Source organism: Manacus candei, unplaced genomic scaffold (assembly GCF_025592945.1).
Source record: "Manacus candei isolate 608988 ecotype Guabito, Panama unplaced genomic scaffold, ASM2559294v1 h1tg000046l, whole genome shotgun sequence".
Classification (NCBI taxonomy): domain Eukaryota; kingdom Metazoa; phylum Chordata; class Aves; order Passeriformes; family Pipridae; genus Manacus; species Manacus candei.
In genome coordinates this window covers 3,371,824-3,398,736 of record NW_026138094.1, presented here as the reverse complement: position 1 = coordinate 3,398,736, position 26,913 = coordinate 3,371,824, and the positions used below count along the sequence as shown (strand labels likewise).

The window sequence follows — 26,913 nt, the reverse complement described above, 5'->3', positions numbered from 1 at the left end:
TAATTAAAGCTATACCTCTTTAAAGGCTGTCATTTGTTTCTGTACTCTGCTCACAAATCTCCACTGAATTACAAGACTGTAGGGAAAAAATAAAAGTGATTTATATACAAAAAGCAACAACTTCCTTTTGTAAATCAAGCTAAACCACAGCCCCTGTAGAGGTGGATACAGTACTCACTGAATGTAGTCTCTCTTGTTCTTGTTGGTGACAACTATTTCTGATCCACCACTCTTCAGTTCATGTTGATGGGTCTAAATGGAACAAACAGAATGGGTGTGAAACGAGACAGAATTCCTGGGTTACTATCAGGTAATTCAGGGAACTCTGGAACACTGCAGAATTTGGAAACCATGAGAAACAGATCCAGTCTCCCAGGTCACGTGATAAAGAGAATTTGGTTGATTCTTTTTAGAAAAAATGTATTATTCAGAGATACTAGACTGCAATGGGGAAACCTCCATTTTTCTGACCTGCTACAATACAGCACTCAAGTCAGCACACAAGTTTCCAGTAATGTGGACTTGGCTAACTGCATATTCCATGACACAGCCTTCTTTCCAAATCTCATGGAAAAACAATTACAGAACCACTTCAGCAGTGGTCCCAGTAAGTAAGTGAATCAATATGCATCTCTATTATATAATGATTTATACTGATAGAACCTCAGTAAACAAATATCTGATTTTCAGTTGGTCATGGATGCACATTCTCATTGCTCCTACTTAGGATCACTGCAGTTACACAAGACCACAAAGGTTATTATCCTACTTACATCTAGTTGGTAGCTGTCATTTGGAATTTTTATGTAGAAACACCACAGGTTTTGTATGACTTACCTTCGATAGCTTTCTACAAAATAACAAACTTGTTTATTCTATAGGTTTCTAGTACATATTAGAGAAAAAAAACCTTATCTCCCAGTGATTCCAACCATTTCCAAAACAGCTCATCCTTTCCATCCACTCACATAAAAACAACCTCTACTCCAGATTAAGTAATGAGTCTATAGATACCTTAATCTTGGGTTGCCTTCACAGCAATAGCTACATTTCAATGCAAGTAATATTTAAGAAAAAAGTCTAAGCAGTTTTTTAAAACTCTGCTTATTTCCAAGTCCTTTATCACATCCCAGACAGGTTAAAAGCACTGAATGAGCAAAAAGCAGTTGAGTGAATGAAGGGGTTCTCTTACCACCACACAGGTAAAATCAGCTAATTTCACAGGTCAAATGTTTTCTTTGATGTTTTGTCTATTCTACTTTAAATAAACATACTAACCTGACCAAAAAGTTCTTCATCAACTATAAATCTGAGGTCCAGTTCTGTTGGATCATTTTCAAGAATCCATCTCAGAGAATTGTAATATTCACTATCCTGAGAAAGAATTACAAAATAGTAAATAGAAAATAGAGTAGCCACCTTTTAAGCTGCAAGAGGTTCCACTACAGTCCAGTGAATGCTGCTATCCAGGGTAACCCTCTAGTGGACACAGGGATTCTGGAATTGTACAAGGCTCTAAAGACATTTGAAACCTGAAGACTCAGCAATCTGTGTAAATGTCTCACACAGCAAAATGGTGATAAGATGCCACAGCATTATCTGAAGTAATACATTTTGTGTCTCATCCTTTTATCTTCCTTTTATTATTAGGCATTACTATCACAAGCCTTAGGAAATTAAACGAAAATTAAGATAAAGTCAACTGCATCCAAAGCAGCGTGACCAGCAGCTCAAGGGAGGTGATTCTCCCCTCATCTTCACTCTTGTGAGACCCCACCTGGAGCACTGCATCCAGTTCTGGGACCCGCAGCGTATGAAGGACGTGGACCTGCTGGAGCAAATGCAGAGGAGACCACAAAGATGCTCCCAGGGCTGGAACACCTCTGCTTATGGAGACAGGTTGAGGGAGCTGGGGCTGTTCAGCCTGAGAAGAAAAGGCTCTGGGGAGACCTTAGAGTACCTTCCAGTGCCTATAAAGGGGCTACAAAAAGTATGGCAAAGGGACTTTTTATCAAGGAGTATAGTGACAGGATGAGGGACAATGGTTTTAACCTGAAAGAGGGTATATTTATCTTAGATATTAAGAAGACATTCTTCCCTGTGAGGGTGGTGAGGCCCTGGCACAGGCTGCCCAGAGAGGCTGGGGATGCCCCACCCCTGGCAGTGCTCAAGGCCAGGCTGGATGGGGTTTTGAGCAACCTGGTCTGGTAGAAGATGTCCCTGCCCATGAGGGTTGGAATTGGATGAGCTTTAGGGCCCCTTCCCAACCCAACTATTCCATGATTCCAGAGTACTGAAGAAAAACAAAATCAAAACACAAAAAACCCCACCCCCAAAAAATCAGAACACATCTATTACTCAGAAACAGACATTCTGTAGTTTTAAAGGACAATGAAACCAGCAATAGATTAAAGAGATCAAGTAACAATCACTTTGCCCATGAGTACTCTAGATAAAAACCATTATCAGGCAACCAATCACCAAGAAAATTCTAAGGGCCATGTTTTCCTCTAAAAATGTTACACTGTATCACTCAAATATTTTCAGTCTCTGAAAGTATAAGAATACAACTATTTTGAATAATCAAAGACACAAACTAATTTAAAAAACAGGTTAAGACAAGGATCCTAAAGATATTTATATCCAATTTTAAGAACCCTAGTGTCTAGAAATACTTTAAGAAAACATCATAGAAAGTTTAGAGTCCAGTTTCCAGTACAGTTCAACTGACTTCAACCTGAGTCTAGGTCTTTGATACTCTCTGGAAGTTTCAATTCCTATACAACTTACAGACTTATAAGAGATGCAGCCTAAAATTTCTTTGAATCATGCTTTTTCAACCTTCACAGTGTATTAGACATATATATAGAGAGAAGAATTAAAATGAACATGAAATCTTAACATACATGATAAAGCAAATTACATACCACAGACTCCATGTCATGTAGTGTTATTGGTTTTTGGAGCATCATCTTGTAAAAAGGACGAATAAAAAAGGCTTTAAAGAAGAAGAAATAAATTCAACAGTATGTAACTTGAGATTCAAACCAGCCACAATAGTAATCTAAATATCATATTTCATAAAATTAATACTAACCATCCAAAAGTTTGCCATGGTAAACAGCCATGCCAGCCACACGACCTATAAACTTGAAATAAGAGAGATGATCTTCATTGCAAAGTCCAGAGTTTGGATTGATCTGCAGAGTATAGTTATCTCTGAAGTTGAGGGAGGGAACAGGGAAGAGAAAGAAAAACAATGTTGTACTATTGGAACAGTCTCATATCTGAAAATCTGAAAGACATCACTAGTTAAATCAGTTATTGCTTTTCATGATGTTAATATCTAATATTTAACAATACTCAACAGAAGACAATTAGCATATCAGAAACAACCACCCCAAAACACCTCTGTAAGTTAAAAACATACTAAAGAGAAGGGATTAACTGCTACTAATTTTAAAGTAGTCAGAATAACATACTCTGTATTATTTGTTAAGTGCTGCCTCTTCTGTTAAGCAGGAGATGGCTGCAAGCACACCCTTGTCCATGCAAGGAGGACATGGCTTATGTTAGACCACTGCAAAACCAAAATGCAGGTACTGCCTCCACAGTATTCTGCCCTCAAGCAACGAGATGCAGACTATTGCATTTATTAACAACTAAACCCTCCTGTACAGTTGCAGGTGAGGGGGCAGTAATTCCATTTTTAAAGAAGGTCTGAGAAATACATTTGATCTGCTTTCCACAGGCGAGTCTTCATGTCTTCCAGATCTGTATTACTTACGTAGCTGAATATTCGAACAATCCATAATAAGGATTAAACATTTCTTTAGAGAGAAGGAAGAACCATTCTCTGGCCACTCCTCCATAGTCTAAACCTTTTTCCCCATCAAATTCAATCCAAAGTCTTGCTTTAAGGAAATCTGCTCTCTTTACAGCTATAATTCTTCTATAAGAATCTTCAAGGATTGTTGTGCGATGAATTTTCATTTCAAATCTATTTGGAATATCACTCTACAAAAAAAGAGAATAGGAAAACATAGAATAATAGAACAAAACCCAGCATCTTATAGCAGAGTATGCAAATTCTGTAAAAAGACACTGAAGAGCACACAAATGTTTTTCTTAAACAACTTGGAAACATAACACAGTATGATTGAGAAGACACCCTATCTACCTACAGTTCAACTAGCAAGGGGAATTTCAGATTCTAAGTCCTATTTCATACTAAGAAAGTACAGTTAAAGTAAGTTTTTACCCATAACAGCATATGGGCAGTTGTTCTGCATGCAGCAAGGCATGCAGTCTTTTTTGACAGTGAACATTCATCATATTACAAACTTGATTAAAAAAACCTCACAGTTTTACTCACAATAAAAAAACTCACATAAAATTATTCTGAACCATTTTACCTGCCTTACTTCTCCTTCCAGTTCAATATTCTAACTACAGGGCTAAGTGTCCCATTCTTTTACGTACGACAAAATGTACAGCTGTATTTAATTCTTAAATTACCACAATTATATTGAGTGGCTGAGCTGTATATCATTTCTCAGATTAGCATAATGACATTTGAATGAATGCCAAGCTTGTTTGACTAGGAACACAAAAATGAGGTGCATATATATTTGTGTGCAACTTGCATGTGAGCTCAAAATGCATAGGCAGACCTGGTAGGTAAAAGGTGGATCTAAACTATTTTATTTATTATATATGTAAAATATCTCCCAAGGACACAAAATTTGATTGCACTTGTGCAGAGACTCATTGTTATCTGGCTGTCCAGATGCTATTTACAGTCTTTTATGTTATGTGTTATAAATACACCTGGCACTGCCACTTCAAACTACAATTTGCCAATGAGATTCATAAACTTCAGATTTTAAGGCTGTAACAAGTTATTTCAGTCATCCAGCCTGATCAAAATGGCAGTACAGATTTCTACATGGACAATTTATAATCTATTTGGAGAACTTCCATTTCCATATCCTGAGTTTCAAAAACTACTATATGCTCGATCAGCGATTTCCAACCTTCTCTATTGCCGGTCTACTTTCAGGTTCATGACTTTTGTAAACTTTTGGAACTCCTACTTTTTCAGTTAGATCGCTTGCAGTCTCATCACTGCATCAAGTCACAAACCCTGCTGTTAGATTCAATGCTAGTTGCTACCAAGTTGCTGCTTCACAAATGTATCTGTGATCAGACAGTAAATTTACCTTCCCTGTACCCTAAGTTTTCCCTTGTTCAGGGGTCTAAGTTTCTTAACCTTCTGCTGGACTCCTGCTGATAACTGACCTGTTTCTTTAATTTCTTTCTGAAGAATTCATACTTCCGCTTATAGTCCCTGGAGTAAGGCACGGCCTTGGAGGGGAATAAAAAAAGAAAAAAAAAAGAAAAAGTTTGAGATCATCTAACAATTAATGTCATATAAACTAGTCTACATTTGTGAAACACAGACAATACATTTAAGTTCTGAGATAACAGGAATACATGTTTTACTGAGTGGCAGGGGAGACTTTCAATTTATAAACATCTGGAATAAAAAGCACTTCTCTGCTCAGAGCAGTTCCATAGAGTTTATGCTGCACTTCACCATCAGCTGATGTAACAAGCTGAGATCCCTGCCTGGCCCAGATCAAAGTGACCCAAATGCCTTTGGTGACGTACAGAACGCGGAGTCTTTCCTGCTGTATCATGAGAGACCTGGCTACAAACCCCTCTATTTTCCATGAACAGGGAAGGTTGTTTACATACGTGGGCTATTAATAAACACACATATCAGCTGAACACTAAAACCCATCTATAATTATAATGTGTACCAGCTTTGCAATTAGTCCTGGTGATTTTGCACTTCAGATTAAGTATCAAGGTTAGATAATTATTTTTTCAGTTGGCAATTAATTTCATTCCTTTTAAAGAGATTTTTTTTCTTTTTTCTCGAGTTTAATTCTTGAACTGAGCTAGTGTGGATAAAAAAATATAGTTTTTTATCCACTTTAAATCCCTCCCCCTCAGGGGGAAACTTTTACTACCATGGGAACTGCTTTTTTTTTTTTCTGGTATTTAAAGATCATTTCCACAGAAAGCTTTTTAAATAGTCTTTAAGAAAAAATAAAAATGCTTTGTTCAAAGGCCCTGGAAGTTTCACCTTCTAGACTGAATAACTGATAAATGACAAGAGTTTATTTGGATGCTATTAACAGTATTCTTGAAAAACATGAAAATCTACATAAGGAATGCTTACTGGTCCAGTTATAGCCACATTCTGCAGTCGGGGATCCTCCCATTGTGTTCTCTTTGTATCTGCAAGACATTTCTTGATTAGTTCCATTAAGTTCCATTTAGATAATGTTCAGAAATAAAATGATGAGTGGGGGAGAATACAACGTTGTACATACTGTGGTTTATGAAGAATATTCTTCCATCTGTGTGAGTTCTCTCTTCCCACCCTGGCTGCAAGAATTATAAATTTCTGATTATACAGTTTGCACAGAACTCAACATGATCTGCAGTCGTGGGCATTCCCCCACCCCCAATCTACTGTCAGCACTGGAATTCAAAATAGGGTATTTTTTGTAGGAAAAAGCAGGCTGCATTTTCTCATGTGCAAATGTCAATAATACTAATTTAAATGATTACACTGTTTCATCTGAAAAACAAATACAAAACAGTTTACTTACTGGTAATGGGCCCAGGTCTACTGGATCTAGGGAAGTCTTTCTCCTCGGGTGAGCAGGAATTTTCAGTCTTGGATCTTCCTTTGAAAAGAAAACAAGCAGCATGTTAAAATCCTTTTGTTGTTTTGTTCTGCTTTTAATTTTTTCCTCTTTACTAATGATTGTGTAAATATGCCTAGCACCAACTAGGTAATTGTTGCATATTCTGCAGCCAGGGGAATCCTTGGGGATTCTCACTACTCCAGTAATTTACAATCATCTTCTAGTGTCCTCTCAGTTTATTCTGTTTACATATATATAACTAAAACTCCCTCATTCAACTCAATTTTTGTGTAATTGAGTCGAATTACTCTTTGCATACAGTTTCTGGCACACCTTGTGCATTTTAGGTTTGGTGGGGTTTTTTGTTGTTTAGTCGGGTGGTTGTGTTAAATGAGTTCTTTCCATAAACCTGGAGAAAAGAATCCTCATTTTGAATCCATTCAACGCATTTCTCTCTTTCCCTTTCACCTGTCAGTAATATTGACCTACTCCTGAAATGTTTAAGTCCATCTAATAGCACTGCCAAGTGGTGTGCAGTGCCACTCTGTGGAACTGCAGCTGTACAACTCCCTCATCCATATTGTAGCTGCACCTGGTCTGCTTTCCTAAATATCCACATTGTTCCCTGTGATAAATACAAGGTAATAGATTTCATCCTGAAGGTAAGTTTACAAAACTGATTTCTGTTAACAGCACATACAAGCTATCTCAGTTTTACAATGTCATCTAGGAGGTACTTTACATCTGCAAAACAGATTCGTATTTTCCTCCTTCCAAGCTAAACTTTCAAATACCAATACAAGTAGTAAAACTGATAATCTTCTACTCATTTCACGTATTTTACATTACTTGGCATTACATATGTTCCTTAACAGACACAGCTATCTTGGTACTAAAGATCTATACAGAAGCTTGCTGAAAGTAGCACAGTTTTGATTTGAGAGGAACTAGAATTTCAGTCCCTGAGAGCAGCTGCCCATTACCCATGTTGTGGTTTTGGTATTGTGGTCAATAAAGAATGGTCTCCCATTGGGGGCATGTCGGACTTCCCAGCCTTTAGGGAGGAATCCTTGCTCCACTTCAGGCTGCTGCTGAGAAGACTGTTGTGATGAGTCACTTGATGTTGCTTGTGGCTGTCTTCCTATAGAGACACTTTGTGCAGCCGACACCTGACTTGTTTCTGTAGCAATCTATGGTAAATGACCAAAAAAAAAAATCATATCAAATCAAAGCCCTGTAAAGCAATATAATTTTTCTATTAGCCTGTATTTTTGACTGATGAAAGCAGTTTCATAAAGCAAGTGCCAGACAGTACAGATTTGTTTAGTCTAATATCAACAACATTGACTAAAAATCACTGATCATGCTATCAAGGTTAAAAAAAGACTTTCAGCCTTCTCAGTCAGCTATCACTCCAGAAAACCTCCTTGGTACATTCATAGTAGAGTGACTTGCCATAAATATTACTGTTTCTAACTCTCCTTGAAGTCTCTCAGATATTTTATGCAGTACTTTACTAGCTTATGCCTTTCATAGGCTCTATGTCAAAGAGGTCTCTCAACTTCATTTCTATAACACGAGATGTTTAAAAGGTTAAATGAATAAAAACATCAATATATTAGACAAGACAGTACCTGTACAACTGGTTTTATCCAGGTAGTGGTTCTAGAATTGTGATCTATATAATATGATCTTCCTTTGTCATCTTGTCGTTCTTCCCAGCCTGGGGGTAATCCAGATGAAGTAGGCAGTAACTAAATATTAGTAACAACAGATGAAAAACAATTAAGAAAACCATGAAATTTACTGTGAAAAGGTTTTCCTCTGTCAAATTAAAACAACAAAACTATAATCCAGAAGGTTCATGACTTTTACAAACTGGATAAAATAGATAAGAAGTATTTAGGTCCTTAATGAATAGTTTGAAGTAAGAGGCTTTTATTTGTTTGTTTATTTAAAAGTCAAGCTCCTCATGTAAAATAATTCGTTTATAAACCTGCTTTAGGCATGGCTGATCCAGCCTAGTACTCCTGGCTAGCAGCTCATAGTTTGCAGTGTCACCATGAAAACATAATGTAATGTGGTATAGCTTTTAACTAAAAGTAAACAATTATAAGGCAAACAATCTGAAAAACAAAACTCGTATCTTCATGAGAGCCTTCCTTCTGCAGGTTCTATCCATGCATCAAGCTAATGCTAAACAAAGTTGGAACTTGAAAGCTTTACAACTGAACTAGAGTCATAACTGTCATTTTGTCAGGACAGCTGTTGGACATGGAAGGCCAAATCTCATTTGAAATGTCAGCACATAATACACATAAAAGCCTGTGTTTTTTGGAAAATGACATACCACTGGATGTGCAGGCTGCTCTTCAAGTCTGTATGTTTGCAAACTACCTCTTCTGCCGGAATGGTTCTTGAAGTAGTGAAGAGAAATGACACATTAGCTATTATTATTATTATTAGCAGCTTTAAGGATGGCAGCAAACAGTCAACAATGGTTATTACACTTCAAACTATTACAGTTTTCATCTGGAACAAACTGTTGTATTTGTTTTGAAACAGTGATTTAATATATTTTTGAAACTCCTGTTTTAACACTGCTAGAAACATTAAGTTCACACTGTCTATTATAATCTTAAAACAGAATAATAGAGGCTTGTGAAAGTTCAGAAAACCACAGCAATAGATGTTTTGGCATGTAAAACATTAGAGTTAATTACAACTAGTTACATCACAGTTGAATTTACAGCATAGAACTTACTGTGTTATCTTGTCAGTAGAGTAAAGCCTGTGATACATCACAGCTAACACAACTTTCCAGAGAATAGATTAAGTGAATAATGACAAGATGTGAGAGTCCAACACAGCCAGTTTGAGAAGAGTAATTCAATCCCTGGACTTTGCATAAGCGTTCATCTTTCTGTCTAGTGCCATACTTAGACCTAATTTGCTACAATTAAGCAACTGTAATTCATCTTGCTCCAGGATTTCCCTGATTATTTGAAGGATTTTTCCCTGTCTACATACCCTTTTAGAATACTTCAAAGAAAAACCACAATTAAGGTGTTTTTTTTTTTTTTGTGGGCAGTGGAGGTGAAGAGAGGCAGGAATGTCATTCTATCTGACTCCAGCAAATATTTTGAACATCAGCCTCTATCTTTGCTCAGGCCACCCAAGCAAGCTGAAATAAAAGTTTTCTTGCTACCCACTGGATGCTGAATAGCAGAGATCAAGTAAAGTCTTGTTACTCTCAGTTGGCTATTTCCAGCAACACCAGTGATGCATTTGTACAAACTCAGATGAACACAGTCAATCCCAAATTTACCTTTGGAATGGCATCCTCAACATCACAAAAGCTAATGATTACTTCACTACCCAAATCTAACAGACTGGTCTGGGTCACCTCTATGGGCTTTCCTCAATGGACAGTGGATTTCTCAGGTCATGTATCAGGTTACAGGGCTGTTTGTGGAGCTCGGGTTTCACAAGACAGCTGAGCTTAATTGCTTGCTACCACCAAAAAGACAAGTTTCATCTCTGGCTATGTACTCCTGCTGCTTTCCTTTGCCACCATAGTGTTTGTCAGACAACTCAGCATGCTGTTTCAGCTTGCTACAGCTGCAAAAAAACAGAGTTGGGGAAAAGAGAGAATAGTTTTCTGCTGGTTTAGCAAGCTGAACAGACTCAGCCAGAGGTCAGACAAGTTTCACAACTGGTACAAGGGCTGTGGAATTGTATGGCAAGCTCCCTTTTTCACTGCTATGGAATCAGCAGGTCTGCTCAGCCCAATCATAAAACCTTATCCCAATATTCACAAGGAAAAATTATCTATCTTAAGAGTTGTTGTAGTGGGAAAAATCACCCACATAGCACAACTCCTTTAGAAATAAGCTGTCAGGATATAGGCAGCTTTCTTCATCCCTCGTTTTCAGCAGCCCTATGACACTGGACTAAGAAGTAGATTTACAGACTGAAAAACAGTTCACACAAGCCTGCTTTAACCTCGGGCAGAAATTCATGTAAGCAAAGTAGGGAAGAATAAAATGCTTGTTTAGATGGGTTTCCATAGTAAAAAGACTACTCTTAAAATCTCTGCATTCGAGATAAAATTTAAAAATTGCTAAATGAAATATTTACGGATCTAAATCTACCAGTTGTAACATTTTGTGCAAAATACTGTAGATATTTCTACATTAGAACAACAAGAAAAATAATTTACAGTATAGGCTGCTGACTGGCCAGTAGCTGAACTTCCAGAGGTAGTAAGTCTGTTACTCAATTCTTCTGCAAGATGAGTCTGAATATCACAACTACTCTGCGAGAGAGGTATTTGAAGGTTCTGACTGCTATACATTGTTGCCTCGTCTTCAGTTATGATTTCCCAGCTCTTTAAAAAGAAAATAAAGAAAAAATGCTTTTAGAAAGTAGTTTCAAGTTACAATGAGTTAAGACAAGCTTTTTGAGTAGACTAGATTAAAAAGCCATTTGCATTTCAGGAACACTTAGAGATTTACTCTTTTACCTCAGGGGAATCTCTGTTGTCCACATTTTCTGTCTCCTCTGATATCTGTCGCCGGTGAGTGAACACGTGCTGGGCCTCCAGCTGCACACTGCCCATATCTGCCACAGCCACATTGTCCCTGGTGGGGTGGGAGGGGAGAACTCAGCACACAGCAGCCACATTTTATCTTTCAACAGTAAGCCAGGCTAACAGCTAAAACATACATCACAGTCGTTCTGGCAGAGGAAAAAGGAACAGTCTGGACTATAAAACTTCATGTAAGCTGTTTAAAATGAGCAAGCATTTGTGTCAACGTGAAGTGTAAGTTAAAATAAAGAAACAGGTAGCATTCCAGAGGAAAAAAATAAGGGAAATAATTTAATGAAGTCCCTGACGGGAAGGAAGAACCAGGCTTGAAACTGAAAAATTTCCTTTTCATTACTATAGGTCTTATCTCTTTAATTGCAACCAGTTTCTATCTGGACACATACTTTTAGAGCAAAGGAAGTGCATGGTGCAGTCAAAATGACCTCCAGCCAGTGACCATTACCCGCATAGGCTTGAAAGTTAAGCTACAGAAAGCCCTCCACTAATTCCCCTTGCTTTCAATGTAATTAGAGTGAACCAGCTACAAGACTTGAATTTCCAGGCCAAAACGCATACTGAGCAGTTGGTCTTTTCCACTGTGTCCTTCTGAATTCATGATTGACGTAGTAGGTCCTGCCGAGGATGTCCTGCCTTTCTTCCCAGCCTGCAGGCAGTGGAGGAGATTCCTGCTGCTGCTGTTGTGGCTGGCTAGCAGCATCTGGTTGGTCCAATATAATCCATCCAGGCTAAGAGATATCACATAAGTGCTTTTAATATTACCAAAGCTGAAAAAAGTATCTCAATTTATTAAGCCACTCTCCCCCTTTTTAAGGTGTAGTTCCATTATATCTCAAGCCAGTAAGTTTGGCTTGGCCTGCTCATTTCTCAAAAATGAACAGGGCAAATTATGCATGCAGAAATCTTATTTAAGAAATTTAGAAAACTTGGTTAAGTTCCTCAAACATATTAGTATCAGAAGTCGTTATTCCAGGAAAATAAACAGCATTCACAGAATACATTAAAAAAAGTGAACAAATGTCATTTCATACATATGCTGCCAATGTCCTAGGTGGATGAGGATACCCTTTTGTAACAAAGTTTAATTACAGCAAAGGTGGCGATGCTGAATAGAGGTAAGCCTTTAAAAGATATCCATTAATTTACATTGGATGTGCTTACAAAAGGTTACATATATACAGCAGTTAAAATCAAAATATCTCTACAAATTGGAGAGAGTTGAAATTCTAAAACCAGAAAGAGGTTGTGTCTGTTTGTGGTCAAACAGCATTAAACCTACAACAGAAACTTAGACTTACAATTTTATGCAAGATACAAGCAATCACTTTTAACTGGTTTGTTTCTAAAACACTATTTATAGCTCATTTATATTTAGAGTGATTCCTAACATTTGTTTTTCAGCAATAAACACATTTTTCTCCCACCTCTAATTCTTCAGCCTGTTCTGTGGTTTCTTCTTCCGACCCATTGTTTTTAGGTAAGTAAGTCATTTTTAATCTAAGGTGGCCTTTGACTCTTGATTTATGGCTGCAGAAGAGAAAATAAAATTATCTGATTGTGCACTTGTGAAATTGTTCCCAGGAAATAAAATAGCTGACTAGAGGATTATTATTAAGTTTCTCCACCCAAACTTGCCTTTTTATAATTAATTAATTGAGTTCTATTAATTAATTGAGTTCTATAATGGTATCGAGTTTTTAGATTTCCAGATGCATCTTGATATTATGCACCATAACTGGAAAACTTTCTTTGCAACTCTACTGAAAACTTCCCTAGTATCCAAGGCATAACAATAAAGAACAAGAACATAAAGACAAGTTAATTCATATATTTATAAGAATTCAACTGTGTGCAGATAATCTATCAAGCATTGTGTCAACCTGCAGAACTATTTTTCCTAACACTAAGTTACAGCAAGCTCACACACTTCAGCATCTGCCTCTCTGTATTTAGCATAATACAACATTAGAAGCCTGAAAAAAGCATTTCCCCATGTTGATTTTACTTAGTATTTTGAATTGGTAAAGAAATCTGCCAAATTTTCTCATTTATTTGACTGTTGGTGTAAAATAAAAAAGTAAGAGTCCTGAAAATATCACCAGTCAGTCAACTGGATACTCATCTTATCAAAATGGGAAAAAAACCCAAAAACGGATCACAAAGGTCTAATGTTTATCTAGGTCTGAGAAAAGTCCATATCCATTTGAAAGAGGAAGTCACCAACTCTCTTACTTTCCAATGCAAACAGTAAAAGTCATGCTTTTCAGGTATTGGGAAGGTAGTAACCTCACTATTAATATTCCTCTCTAAGTAAATGCAGATATGAGCAGAATTGAAGAACATGCATTAGCAGCACTAAAGCATCTAAAAATTACCATAAGATTTCAAGGCAGAGAAGTGCCTGAACCTGTGGCAGAACCTCTAACTGTAAAGCACTGCCAAACTCATGTGGCAGCCACTACGAGAAGAGGTCAGGTCCTCGACAAAAAAACAACTGAAGTTCATTCATGGAGAGACAATAAATATTCTTCATTCATTCATAGAATAGGAAATGTTAAATTCAGAAAAATAGGAGATCAAATTGAAGCTTGATATTCGATAACTCTTTTAAAACCATTGATCTACTAAAAATCAAAAAGTGTAAAATACTTTAAAAATACCTCTGGCTGAGGAAGATCTATAGATCCCACCTATTCTGCTGTTATTTCTAAATTGGAACCTACTAACTGAAAAATATTGATGTGTATTTCATGTATTTTATTTCTAAATTGCTAAAAATTGCTCAGATTTAGGTTAAGAAGCTGCCTTTTAAAAACAAACATGAAATGCTTAACATTAATATCAGTGTCCGAATGTTACCCATAATTTAGAAATTCCTTGTCTTTTTTAACATAGGCCTTCCTAAATGTTTAGTTGCTTTTCAGTGTAATTTTTTATAGGTTTATTATAAAGATCACATGAAACTGTTCACATGAAACAGATAAACAAAAGAGACAGGAAGGCAGGAAACAATTTTAAGTTGAAAAGGGATAAATGAGTTAATGCACAATATTGGCCTCCGTTTTCACTGTTAAGTGAAACAGTAAATTGGGCAGATGAAGTTACAATGCAAATTATATCGTGGTCTGAAGAAAAATGATTTATTTTTACCAAACAATCTAGAAGTATTTAAACAAATTCTGACTTTTTAGTAGAACCACAATATCTTACAAATGGACACTCAAATTTCTTTGATGAAAAGAGACAAATTTAGACAATATTTACATATATACAACTAATTACACAACAACACTGTTTAGATATGAAAGTTAGAATTTCCATGTGCTATTTACTAACCTTCTTGGATGAAGAACAAAATCCTTAAATGTATATGGTCTCTCCATACTCGGATTTTCTGTCTGGAATAAGACAAGTTTTTTCAACACAAATCTTTATCAAGCACTTGAAGTTAAAGACAACTATCATAAACTTACAATTAATTTCTTTATAACATTTTAAAATTTAAATTACAGGTTCAGGTACAGTAACAGCAATACCAGTTTTAATCTTAGTAATAAGCCTAACGCTCTGGTTTAAGAAAAAAAGTTACTTCTCAGTGTCTAGAGAACAAAACAACAACTGCTCTTGGAAAGGTTTTGCCATGATTACTATTCTGTCTTTAAAACACTTGCTGATAAACCTCTTAGTATCTACTAATGTTTTGAAACCTCAGAGGATAATGAAAAAAAGCTTATTTGTTTCAATGTTCTTGGTGATTTTTTTTAAAAAAACTAATCACGTGCTTTGCAAAAGGAATATAAAAAACAGAAAAAAAAACATATCCAAAGCAACACTAGCTCTATTTCCCACTTACCTTTTTTTGTATCTGGTTATATGAATAAGAAACATTAAAAGTAAATTTACAGACTTTGAAGAAAATATTTTAAGAAATTACAATAATTACAATCTCTTCTTATCTTTAAAACTGTTAATCTATGAGAAAGCTAAAAGCACTTTTAACTCTTGTAGCAGCAGAAACCAATATCTAAACCCAAGGTAACCTCCATTTTAAAATAAATATCAGCACTGAAAAACCCCTAACAAATCCACAAAATAAAACTAAGAACCCACAGAGCAGGAGAACCTAATCACGTGTATTATCAGTACAGTTAACCTCCTCAGATGACTAACACAGTGCATACAGAAATATTTATTCCCTGTCATAGTCGTAAAACACAAGCAAACAAAAATACAAACCGGTAGCTGATAAAGAGGAATATCCACTTGTCCAAGAAAGTCATCTCGAGTCTACAGAAAATAAAAACAAACAAAAACCACAGGAAGCTGAAAGCTGCAAAGTGTTTTAAAAACCATGTCCCAACACCCTGATAACACAGCAATGCTCTCTAAGAACCTGAAGGTACCTTGAAATTCTAGGCAATAAAAGTTGTTCTGTACAGAACAACTTCTGATTGACCCAACACTCAAAGCCTTGGACAGTTCTGCCTTCTTCAAAATGAATTTTGAGGGAGCTGGGGGTGGAGATTTAGATTGTTTATTAAATAAGACAGACTAATGTTAAGAAAAATGAGGAGAGTTGTTCAGCAGAAAGATCGTCCTAAAAGACCCTCCACCTAAGAGCACCTGACAATGTCTATTAGCCCAGGCAGCTGTTCAAAACAGGCATGTATAAACATGTTTTTCTTTTCCAAATAATACAGCTACTGTCAAAGATAACAAGAAGCAAAAATAAGTTTAATCTGTGATAAGTGCTTTGGAAGTTCCAGAAATTCTGGTGGTCCCAAGCCCGGCACGGGAGCTTCAAGTTTGGCATCAAAATCTGTTATAACTATGAAAAATTACCTCTTGTCTACACACGTGGCAGAGTTTAGTTTTAACAAGTACTATCTGAAAGATTCTGCCCTGACTTAGACATCTGGACTGTCTGACTCCAACCAGAGTATGAATGCAGCAGCTTCACAGCTTGATTCCCTCCAGCCTGTGCTGCTGGGCCAGGGCAGGGACTGACAATACACACTTGTCACTGTACAGTTTACTTCTGATCATTGATTCCTGCTTGCCAAAGAAATTAAGACTTCAGTAATCCACGTAGGTAATTTCAGTATTCAGCAATAACCACCATCAACAAAGTACTTGACTTGACTTCTTGCAGGATTACTGGAGCATGTGCTGAGTTGCTTCAGATCCATTCGTGATTTGAAAACCTTTGCAAACCTCCACAAAAGCAGGAAAATGTATTATATGGGTCATTTAACATGAAGACAAATCCCTGCCTGTGTGCTAAAATCAGGACAGCACACAATATTTTGAAGGTATATATAAACCTACAGTTTTAAAAAAACCTCCCTGTAACAAGACTACACTTTTTTGCATTGACTGAGTAAGGAGCTGTGAGAGTCTTCCACAGTATGGCCTGTGCAGCCTCTGGAATTTTAGGCTTCCTGATTTTTCCAGCTAACAAAAGATTTGGTGCCTATTCTGTCCTAAATGTGTTGCTGTACCACAAGCTTTTATTCAAACTCATCACCCCAGGTGATGGTGCTCGTTCACAAAACTTTCCCACCACAAGGCTCTGCATTTTGCCAACATCTATTCCCTTCACCTCAGGACAAAACCGTGTTTCACCTTCCTTCTAGCACAACTATATTTTAATTTTCAATGCCAGTGTTTTACGGTATTAACAACTCCAGTCCAATTCTATCCATTTTTTGGTCCCATTGACAGCATTCTCCATTCAAACAGCCCTGACATTAAAGGCTATAGGTATTTCCTGAAGCAGTTCTTTCTCCTTTAATGATTCTGGTACCTTTGTTCTTTAGCTCTGTTGCCCTAAGTTTGACCATTTCATCTTCAAATCACACATGTATATGGAGAATCAGTGCCTCATATTTGCCTCTAATTTTTACATCTCCAAAAAGCACAACTAGAGCTGCAGACTTGTCATAGGTGATATCATGCTAGAAATTTAGAGATACATAACTTCAAATTCAATTTGCTGCAGGTATGTCTTATGTTCAGATTTGAAGGGGAGGAAAGCAAAATTAAATACAAAACACCCAACTTTTTGCTTCACAAACTTCTTTGAGATAGAAAGTTACAACAGGTTTTCATACCTGAAGAGTCTGAGACTTCCCTGCACTACTGAAGTAAAGCTTTCTGTGCTATTATAGACCACGGGTTTCTGGAAAAAAATAGCTATCATTTTTGCCTATGAGGTTCTTTTTAAAATGGCACAGCACATACCTTAGACATGCTAAAAGGCTTAGTATTTGTAAAGTTCTTGGCAATCCTCAAGTGGAACATGCCTTCCAAATAAATTATTGGAATGTGGGACAAAAGTTTTCTCTATTTTAGAAAACCTCAGAACACTGTGTTTGTTACCAGCATAATTCGAGTACAGGTTCCTGTTATTCACTTTATTATTCTGCTGTCTTTCCTGCTATTTTTAGCAGAGCTAGCCTCGATAACCAACCCTTTAACACTACTTTCTCCTCCAGCTAGAGAGGAAAATTCTCCAGTGGAGATTTCTGCTGACCTCCGAACAACTAACAGATAAATCAGAGAGCAGGAACGATCTCCAGCAATGTGCCCCACTATGACAAGCTGAGAATCTGCCTTCAAAGAAGTGCCAAAGAAGTTTCAAAACAGACATGGCACACATGAACAACTAAATGCCAGTGGAGCTGAAACTGTTTGGATCTCTGTTTCATGAGAGCAGGCAAGACAGACAAGTGGGTCAGTTGTTCTTGTCAACTTCTGATTTCTTAACAGCCGCAGAACTCAAACTTTTGCTTGCCAAACCATAAGTGCATAAACCTCAATTAATGATACAGTACACTAACAGAGAGGCCTTGTATTTTACTGATTCACTGGTTTAGTCTATAGAAAGTTATTAAAAACATGTGAGGACAGACAGCCGCTGTACACAATACATTTAAAGAACTCCAGTGCAATGCCAAAGCGAGCATTCAGAGAAAAGCACCAAAAGAAAATAACCAAGTCCAAACCCCATTTTCATTTATTTTATTAAAATAGACTTAATAAGCTTTAACAGTTAAGATTTTGGACTTTTTTTTCTGCAATTCCCACCAGAAATTGGATAGAAGCAGATTTTAAACAGACACACTTATCTGGGCCAGATGCTTAAGAGCAGTACTGAGAACACTACCCATAATTTATCAGCTTTGAAGACAGTTAACTGAATTTAATGCCTTTCTTAATTGCTGGATTCACCACACAGCCTTTTGAAACAGTTCTTGCACAAGACCAGGGTGTTGAAATAACAGGTATTTTCCCTACCAACTTTAGTGACACACGTTATGTGGTATTAGTGCATGTATTAGAATTCAAGTATATTCCCAGCCTTTTTCTGACTAAACAGGCAGCTAGTTGTGCATATGTTGGTCTTTGCACAGAAATCTACAGCTGTACTGCAAAATGTGAAAGCACACAGCTTTTATTGGAGGGAATATAAGTATCAATTCAAACTGAAAAAACAAACAGTGATCTGGACTATTGCTGCTTAAGAAAACAAGAGTTCAATAGATCCCTTATAAGACCAACATTCTTCTTGCTTAAACACCCAAACATCAACATTAGTTACAAGTTTGATGAGAATGAAAAAAACTTGCCTGAGCTAGACTAGCAACTTCAAGTATTTTTCTTTTCATGTTGCTCTGAGTATATTATTTGGTTCTCTTGAACTCTAAATCGAGAGAAGTGAGCTTTTTTTCCTTCCAGAAAATACTGCCAGCATATGCTATTCATCATGGGAAAGCAACAGTTTCAAAAAAGCAAAATTCAATTATCACGTTAAGATTGTACCAAATTCGGAGATTCCAAAAGTAATGTTTTTTCTATCTTGCAAAGCAATAAATACTTGGTTGCATGCAATCCATCACAGTCCTAGTCTCTGGTATTTTTAAGGGGGAGAAGTACATGGTGAGGAGATTTATTTTTTTTATATTACACGTAGGCATTTCTTCTGAGTTGGCATCTATGACAATGAGATATAAGACCCCCAGCATTTTCAAAATAGAGAAAATACATACTGTTAGATCAAGGGTTATTATACAACATGTGTTTCTGCAGGACCTTCAGCCCTTCTGGCTGTTTCAACAGCAAGGTATCAGCACAACATGCCTCAGCATTTTTACCATCTGCTTAACAGAGAGAATTTAGAAATCACACTGAAGTTATTTTCACTAATTCTCCCTCATTTCCAAAGATATTTTCAGAGAACTGCTTATCTAAAGATCAGAGCAAAAGCGTCACCTGTTTCTCCATTTATGGCTTACACATTTTACACAGAACAAGAATCTTACAGCTTTCTTAAAAATTCATATTTAGTCTACAGTAGTTTTATAACAACATTCAAACATTCATATATTAGTCTGCTCAATGTGTGCTACTTTGAGAACTTGTGCATAAAAGTTCATTAACAAAGCAATTTAAGACAGCTTTTTTTTATACAAGAATTCATTTTCACATAGGCCACAGGAAGGCAAAAAGTTGTCTAACATAACCAAAGCATACTTCAGCATATTAACAAAGAACATGTCAAAAGTTAATAATGCATTGGTTTTATTCATCAGGAATTTGAGTTCCTTTGGTTTATGTACAGATGTGCCAAATAAGTTACCATATAAAAAGCAGAAATATAAAATTTTATGAAAAGTCAGGAGTCAACCCAGACTTGTCTTGTGTTAAATCTGCCAATACTCACCACAAAAAATTCAGAAAACAGTACCAAATATTTAATTAAGTACTATTTCAACAAGTCATTCCTGACATCAAGTCAGTTATCTTCACAGTAGTTGCATTTACTTGTGAAAGTTTTTGTACCAAATCTTAAGACTTCAAATAAAGTTTGAGAAACAAATTCTTGTAAGTAACAATTCCAGGTGCACTTTTACCTTCACCACTGAACACTGTAAGGCTTAATACACTCAAAAAAAAATGTAAAACCCTATTGAATGTTAAAACTGCATGTGTAATTTGCTTCCCTGAAAAAACAACTGGTAAACCACACTGGCTAATTAATACACTCAGCTGAAGGACTTGATACAGTCAGTCAGTGTTTTGCTTTTCAGAGCAAGAGGGAACAAACAGAATTAAAAAACCCAACAAACTACTTGTCCCCAAAAGGCAGACAGACAATTGCAGCATCTCTGCATCATGGTCTCATTCCTGTGAAGTTAGTTTGATCCGGTACATTGCCACCCAAAGGCACAAAGGTTGAGCTTGGAAGCTCCTTTCCAGCCCTAACTCAAATCAGTCGGCCAAAGTTAGTCCATCTGGTTTTAAAAACATTCTTAAGTCTACTGTTGATCCAAATTCAACATCAACACCAACTCAGGACTTCCCTGTACCCTTGCAGCATCACACACGCCGTGGCCACTGCCAGCCACGCTGCAGTTTTCCACACTCTGCAATAGTCCTCAGCCATCACTGATTGGAACAGGAGCCTCAAGTCCTACCTATTGACCTCTCCCAGCTCCAAGCCTAAACCTGCTGCTGCCAAGCCTAAATGTAGACACATGACCTGGCTAGAGCAGAACTTAGTGGTTTGGTTTGTCTTAAGCTCTGCTATGCCCAAGTTATAAATCCTACCTGTCCAAAACCAGTCTGCGTGAACTGACCTTGGAAGCTCAACCTCTAATGGCACAAGGCAACTACAACACAAATCATCCAACCACAATTACTTTTCCAACAAAACTGTATTACAATTTATTTCAGACATGCTCAATGACATTACTAAACTTACATTACACTTCCCACATTAGACATGGCTTTACTGGCCTATAATCTGCCAAATGTTAGCCACTTTAGTTTTCTCATTTATAAACTAAATATGTGTCCCAAATTGAGCTTACTAAAAACAATGATTAGTACAATAACTGCCTAAGGTAGAAACTCTATTAAAAAATAAGTAACATTCATAATAAATTCTGGAAACCCTTTTCCTTCAAAAAGCCCTTGTGCTTTCACACTACTGAACAGGGCCTTCTCCCTTATCTCAGAAAATCACTGATTGCCAGGGAAATCATCTAGGTCTAAAAGAATCCACATTCCTCTTACTGAGTAGCTGGAATGTGCCATTTGCATTTTAATATGCCCTAACTTCAATGACTGTTTGTATGTAATTTCAGCCAGGAACTTGCCGATGTCCTTCTCTAAATTCTGTTTGCTTACGTTACAGTTGATACAGCTGAAAGCAGCCCAAGGTCTTAAACAATAATTGCATCTATCTGTAGACTTTTCAATTTGTTGTAAACTATCATGACAAGAAAAAAAGAATTATGCATTCTCTTGAAACAGAGATGACTATACACCCATAAACTAACACTGAAATGAGCTACAAATATTTTGCTGGCTGCATTCCCAAATCGGCATGTTCTGTTTATCACAGAGAGTGAGGAAAAAAGTTCACTTGAAACAGAAGACACTTAACAGAAATAACCCCCAGTTTCTAATGAATAAGTGGTCATGGACCTTTTGATCCTGATGTTAAAATATATACTGAGAATGTAATACTCTTTGACAGACCTTCAACTTATCTAAGCTCTTCTTAAAATCCATTTCTTCTTTTGGTACACACATCTTGAGACAGTGAGCTGAGCAACACCTAAGAGCATACTTGTTTTTTAAGAGTGGAGTGAAATCTCTGTTCAAATTCACCTCCCCTGAACTATAGTTTTATAAACTCCCTTTACACCATTTTTTTTTTCAAAGCTGAAAAGCACCTGATCTACTTAGTGTCTCTCCTCACATAAAACTTATCCCAATCTTGTGACCCTTATTGGTATTTTTTGAGTTCTGTTATACATGCTTCCTGAAAAAGGATGACCAGAAATATGCATGCCATGCACCTCTGTGGGTTTGTACAATTCCATAACGGTGGTTTTAAATTTCTTAGTTTATTTCTTCACTAATAAATCCTAACCTTTTATTTGCCTTTCAACTGTCAACAAGATCTGAGCTGACATTTTCAGCGAGTCTCTCCCCACGACACAAACTATTTCCTGACCAGTTTAAGAGACCATCACCACACAAGCATCATCAGCTGTTTTTCCTGTGTGTAATGCTTGGCATTTTTCAACAGTGATTTTCAAATTTTCTACTGTTTAGTCACTCACTAGCATGAGATTTTGTGCAACTTTTGAGGTGACAATTTAATCCTCACTTGTGTTTCTTATAGTTTAGTTGCCACCAATGAGGAAGCCTTTTTCTGCACTCATGAGTGTTTTTCAGTACTTCTGCTAAGGGTTCTTGTAAAATAATTTTAAAAGTTAAGTGTCCTGCATTAATCAGCTCACCTATCTTCACATGTCATTGCTTAGTTTGATTTGTAAGACAAAATTTCCTTTTATAGAAGTAGTGCTCAGTCTCCTCCCTGTAGACATCAAACATGTCATTTACCTACTAGATCTATTCCAGGTACTCTTGCTTCCATACCAGCCTGTTGCAGTAGACTGTAGTTCCCCTTTTGGTCATTTTGAAATATTGCCATAACACTTACAATCTTCCTTCAGTAAGAGAATCTAATAGATTAAAAGATTATTTCTTGTAGTTAGTATTTCAAACATTTTATAGCTGAGCTTTGCAACAATTATTGGGAGAATGCCTGCAGGTACAATTACTTTTGTTAAGGGCTTCTGTTTTATGCTATAATGCCTACAAAGACTACGATTTCTACATCACCATAACATTTTCCAAGAAATGTTTTGTTTAACCTAAAGTGTTGATCTAATTTCTCACAGGAAGCAAAAAGAATGTACCATCCAAAGAAAAACCATCATAGTCTCATATCTGAAAGCCTGCAAGTCCTTTGGCTAGTCAGGAGTAAAGGAAAAATGTCTCTAGCCTGGCTTGTGAAAAAGTTTTACTTGAACACATTCTTATATCTATACTAAGTCTTAAGAGACAGAATAACTATAGCCTGTGGCTCCATTAAAGAAGCCACAGCATCAATGCTTCCCACTCTCTCGTGGTAGATTAAAAAGACATGAATCAGCCTGAAGGCTGGATAATTACATATTTACATAAGCTGTTTCAGGAGGTTTGCTCTGCATGGTTTTGCAGTTTTAGTTTCCCCATTTGCTGGCATGAGAAACGTACCCAGGCTTAGTTCAGCTGCACACTATAAACAGAATGAGGCTCATCATAATTTGTACAGAGCACAATCAAACAAAACTTCTCCTTATTATGTACATGCAGCGTTTCCTGGGGACTGCAAAGTGCTAGAGCATGGATAAGCTGGCTTATTCAAGTATCTGCTGCAGTCCAGACACTGCTCCTTAGAGCATGATCATATTCTGAAAGTTACTTATGGTTAACTATTGTTAAATACAACTTGCTAAAACTGACAATGAAAAATTTTAGGGACAAAACTATTACCAAATAATATTACTTGATTGCTTACTTTGCTAATCCAACCATTCACAGATGAGGTTGTAGAATTTATCACATCCTTTGTGTGCAATCTTTTTATTCCCTGAATAAGATCAAAAGCTAAAGCATGAAAAAAACTAGAGAGGAAGGTGTAACAGAAACTCTGCATTTAAGCAAGATGAAAAATATAAGAAATTACTACAAACTATTAAAGCACTACAGGTGATTGTTACAGAAAGGATGAAAGTAGGAAAGCACCTACAACTACCTATAAGTTGTTTATTATTGTGATTAACACTGTCTTCCCTTAAATGCTTTGATGGATATTTCAACTTGTAAAATTTGTCTGAGACACAACACATATACTCTTATGTGATTGAAGTCTAACATAGTTGTCACCACGATTCCTCAGGAAGATCCCACCTTCTTTTCAACCCCAAGTCTCCCTGAGTGAACTGACAGAGCATGACACAGCAATGTGCCAGAGACACAGTCCTGTAACAAGATCCTTTAAGATATGCAACACTGAACAATATGAGAGTTATAAATGGTGAGGTTATTACAGCACAGCAGCATAAAGCAGTGTCAGTTTGGGCTTTGCCTTGTATTGACTCCATAATCTTTTGCTTTACCAGCCCCTTTTCCACCTCACTTCCCTGCACAGATTTGGGACACTGATACACATGCAGCCCCTTTGCTCAATATGCAAAGATGGAGATAAGCCACAGCTGTCCTTCCCTTCTCTTGGCACTTCTCCCTGCTCAGATCACTATTTTCCATGAAGGAGTTTTGCTAGGAAGGAAGCTCTCAGAAGGTGCAAGAGAGAAGACAACCTCAGGCTACTCAGTGCTAGCTTGTGGTGCAGCATTTATCAAGGGAGTCACAATCTTCCAGACACAGCTTCTGGTCCCCTCAGCATGTTCACATCAGCTGGGAAGTCAGTCAGTCAAGAGAGAAATCTTTGCACAAAGCCCCCTCAAATTACTGTTTTACTAAATTTAAATTTAGTACAGCAAGGTTCAAATAGCACTTCCTTTTATGAATATAAAAGGCAAAGTTCCAGAATCTGGTGAAAAAAGCTCAAGAGTTCCAACTAAGGGTTTCCTTACTGTGGATCTGACAGTAGAAAAGCATTGGGTTGTTTTATACCACCTCTGAAAGTTTTGTTGCTTCAAAATGTGTATTTCAATAACTAGAGACAAAATTTGAGTAAAATTACTTGTCAACAGAAGGACAAGAACAAAACTGATTCCCTTAATTGTATAAGAAATTATTGTAAAGCCACACAGCTGCTGAAACAGATTTGCATATGCATTTACAATACTCACATTATCCAATCAGGAGTGATACTGTAGAGGAAGGAATAGCTGATGTCACCATAGATGTCAGCATGATATTGTACTTGTGGCAGACATTAACACAGCTTTATTTTTCAGAAGGTTGTTTACGGTCTACAAGAACTGGAACTGTAGTCACTGTTTCTGCCTTTCTCTGGACCTCACAGAGGTACATTTACAGATGTACAATGACAAGTAACCTGTTCCCTTGCTCACTCCTACCCTCCTGGGATTGTCAAAGTGCTTTAGCTGCAGATTTATTTCTACCCTAAGCAAGAGAGAGATGCATTTAAAAAAACCAACAAAACACATTAAAAACAGAAATACAAAGTCAAGGACAACCTTCAGTGCTGCAACCATGGACTACCTCTTCCTCCTGCTTCACATAAATGAAATTCCACTCTCTGCCGCAGAACCTATTCAACAAGTTTCCAATGAAGACCAGGAGCAGTACATGGGCCATCACCATTCCCCATTTTTCAACTTAATTAAAAATAATCCAAGGCCAGTTGTCATAGAAATGGTGTTATGATTTTTTTTTTAAGTCAGCCTTTAACAAGCTGTTGATTATGGAAAGCAGGAAATGTGACCCGAGGTGGCTGAAGGCTGGTAGCAAGGCACGTAAGAAAAGAATGCATAGACCTTTTGGCTGCTTCAGCCTCTGGAGGCCCTGACCACAGCACTGATTTGATTTCATGCCTGCTCTGCACAGATAGCTGACATTACTAAATGCTACTCCAGTATCAGCTTGTTAAATTTGAACCCAGACTCAGCATATCAATATACTAGGCCAGACTAACTGGAGTCAAGGGAAATATTTTGGGAGTTGTTTATTTTTAAATGAGTCACAATACACCATGATAATTAACTGCACTATGCAATTAAATGACTGCCATAGAATCTGTTATGTTGGTCACAAAGACTAATAGGAAATACAATGGTATTTCTCTGTTTTATTCCAGGGAATTGCTGAACTGCTATAAGGTCAACTATGGTTTTTGCTTGGTTTGGTGGGGGAAGCTTTTACATTTTTTATAACATATTTCATAGGATATTAAAAAAACTGAAAAAGGCCATTTGAGGACTGAAAGGCTCCTGTACCTGTTGTTGCATAAAAGAATCTCAAACAACTCTACTGCCGTAAAACCTTTAGTGCCCAGTTTCCTGAGGTCAGAGATCTTTTTTATTTGTATGTAGACATGGCATAAATCTAAATACTTACAAATACATGAGAAGTACAAGATAACTACAACAATTTTGGATTCAGACTCTTTTTTTTTTTTCTGTTTTTTATTTTTAAAATTGTCTCTCTCATCTTCTAGTCAAAAGATGAAATCTTAAAGAATTCAGGAGGCTTAAAATACGCTGCCACAATAACACAGTAAAAGTGCCACATGCTATCAAGTGTTTTAAAAAGACAAGTCTAAGATTTTGTGTCAATCCATTGCAAACATCACTCCTGGGAACCAAAACAAACTATTATCAACTCAGTGTCCTGGGAGATTTTCTGGAAATGTCAGCTAAGGTGTCTAATCCTGAACTTGAATTCTATCTGAACAGAATTTATTAAAATTCACCCAGTACTAAAATATAGAATATCTTTTATATCAACTGCCATTAAACATAGAGGCAGTGCAAGTTAATGAGAAATGTACTTGAAGTGCATGACTCAATATTTTTTTCCAACAATATACTTTAAAAATAGTCTTACTAGTTTAGAAGAGGACTGTCATAACTATAGATCTTTGTCATAAAGCCTTTTGCTTAAACAAGCAGGTTAGCTAAATGGTAGTAGTAGTGCCAAATCATAGAGAATGAGATCATCAAATACATTTAGTAACCATCAATT

The 26,913-nt window shown here is 36.8% G+C and overlaps 1 protein-coding gene across 3 annotated transcripts in view; it reads right to left on the bottom strand.

The window, feature by feature from the left end:
* The window catches only part of NEDD4 (NEDD4 E3 ubiquitin protein ligase), a 52,400-nt gene that overhangs the window by 5,786 nt on the left and 19,701 nt on the right, over window positions 1-26,913 (bottom strand). For 2 of the 3 annotated variants that reach the window (XM_051796533.1, XM_051796531.1), the window contains 19 exons: window positions 15,571-15,621; window positions 14,671-14,732; window positions 12,759-12,861; window positions 11,893-12,062; window positions 11,251-11,368; window positions 10,948-11,115; window positions 9,076-9,141; window positions 8,360-8,479; window positions 7,709-7,915; window positions 6,687-6,764; window positions 6,405-6,459; window positions 6,251-6,309; window positions 5,302-5,367; window positions 3,788-4,017; window positions 3,098-3,219; window positions 2,928-2,998; window positions 1,279-1,374; window positions 179-252; window positions 16-76 (listed from right to left, as the gene is read on the bottom strand). In XM_051796533.1, the coding sequence (XP_051652493.1) occupies window positions 16-76; window positions 179-252; window positions 1,279-1,374; window positions 2,928-2,998; window positions 3,098-3,219; window positions 3,788-4,017; window positions 5,302-5,367; window positions 6,251-6,309; window positions 6,405-6,459; window positions 6,687-6,764; window positions 7,709-7,915; window positions 8,360-8,479; window positions 9,076-9,141; window positions 10,948-11,115; window positions 11,251-11,368; window positions 11,893-12,062; window positions 12,759-12,861; window positions 14,671-14,732; window positions 15,571-15,621 (1,977 nt within the window). The remainder of the gene's footprint in view (window positions 1-15; window positions 77-178; window positions 253-1,278; window positions 1,375-2,927; window positions 2,999-3,097; window positions 3,220-3,787; window positions 4,018-5,301; window positions 5,368-6,250; window positions 6,310-6,404; window positions 6,460-6,686; window positions 6,765-7,708; window positions 7,916-8,359; window positions 8,480-9,075; window positions 9,142-10,947; window positions 11,116-11,250; window positions 11,369-11,892; window positions 12,063-12,758; window positions 12,862-14,670; window positions 14,733-15,570; window positions 15,622-26,913) is intronic. The other variant, XM_051796532.1, reaches the window with a different exon arrangement.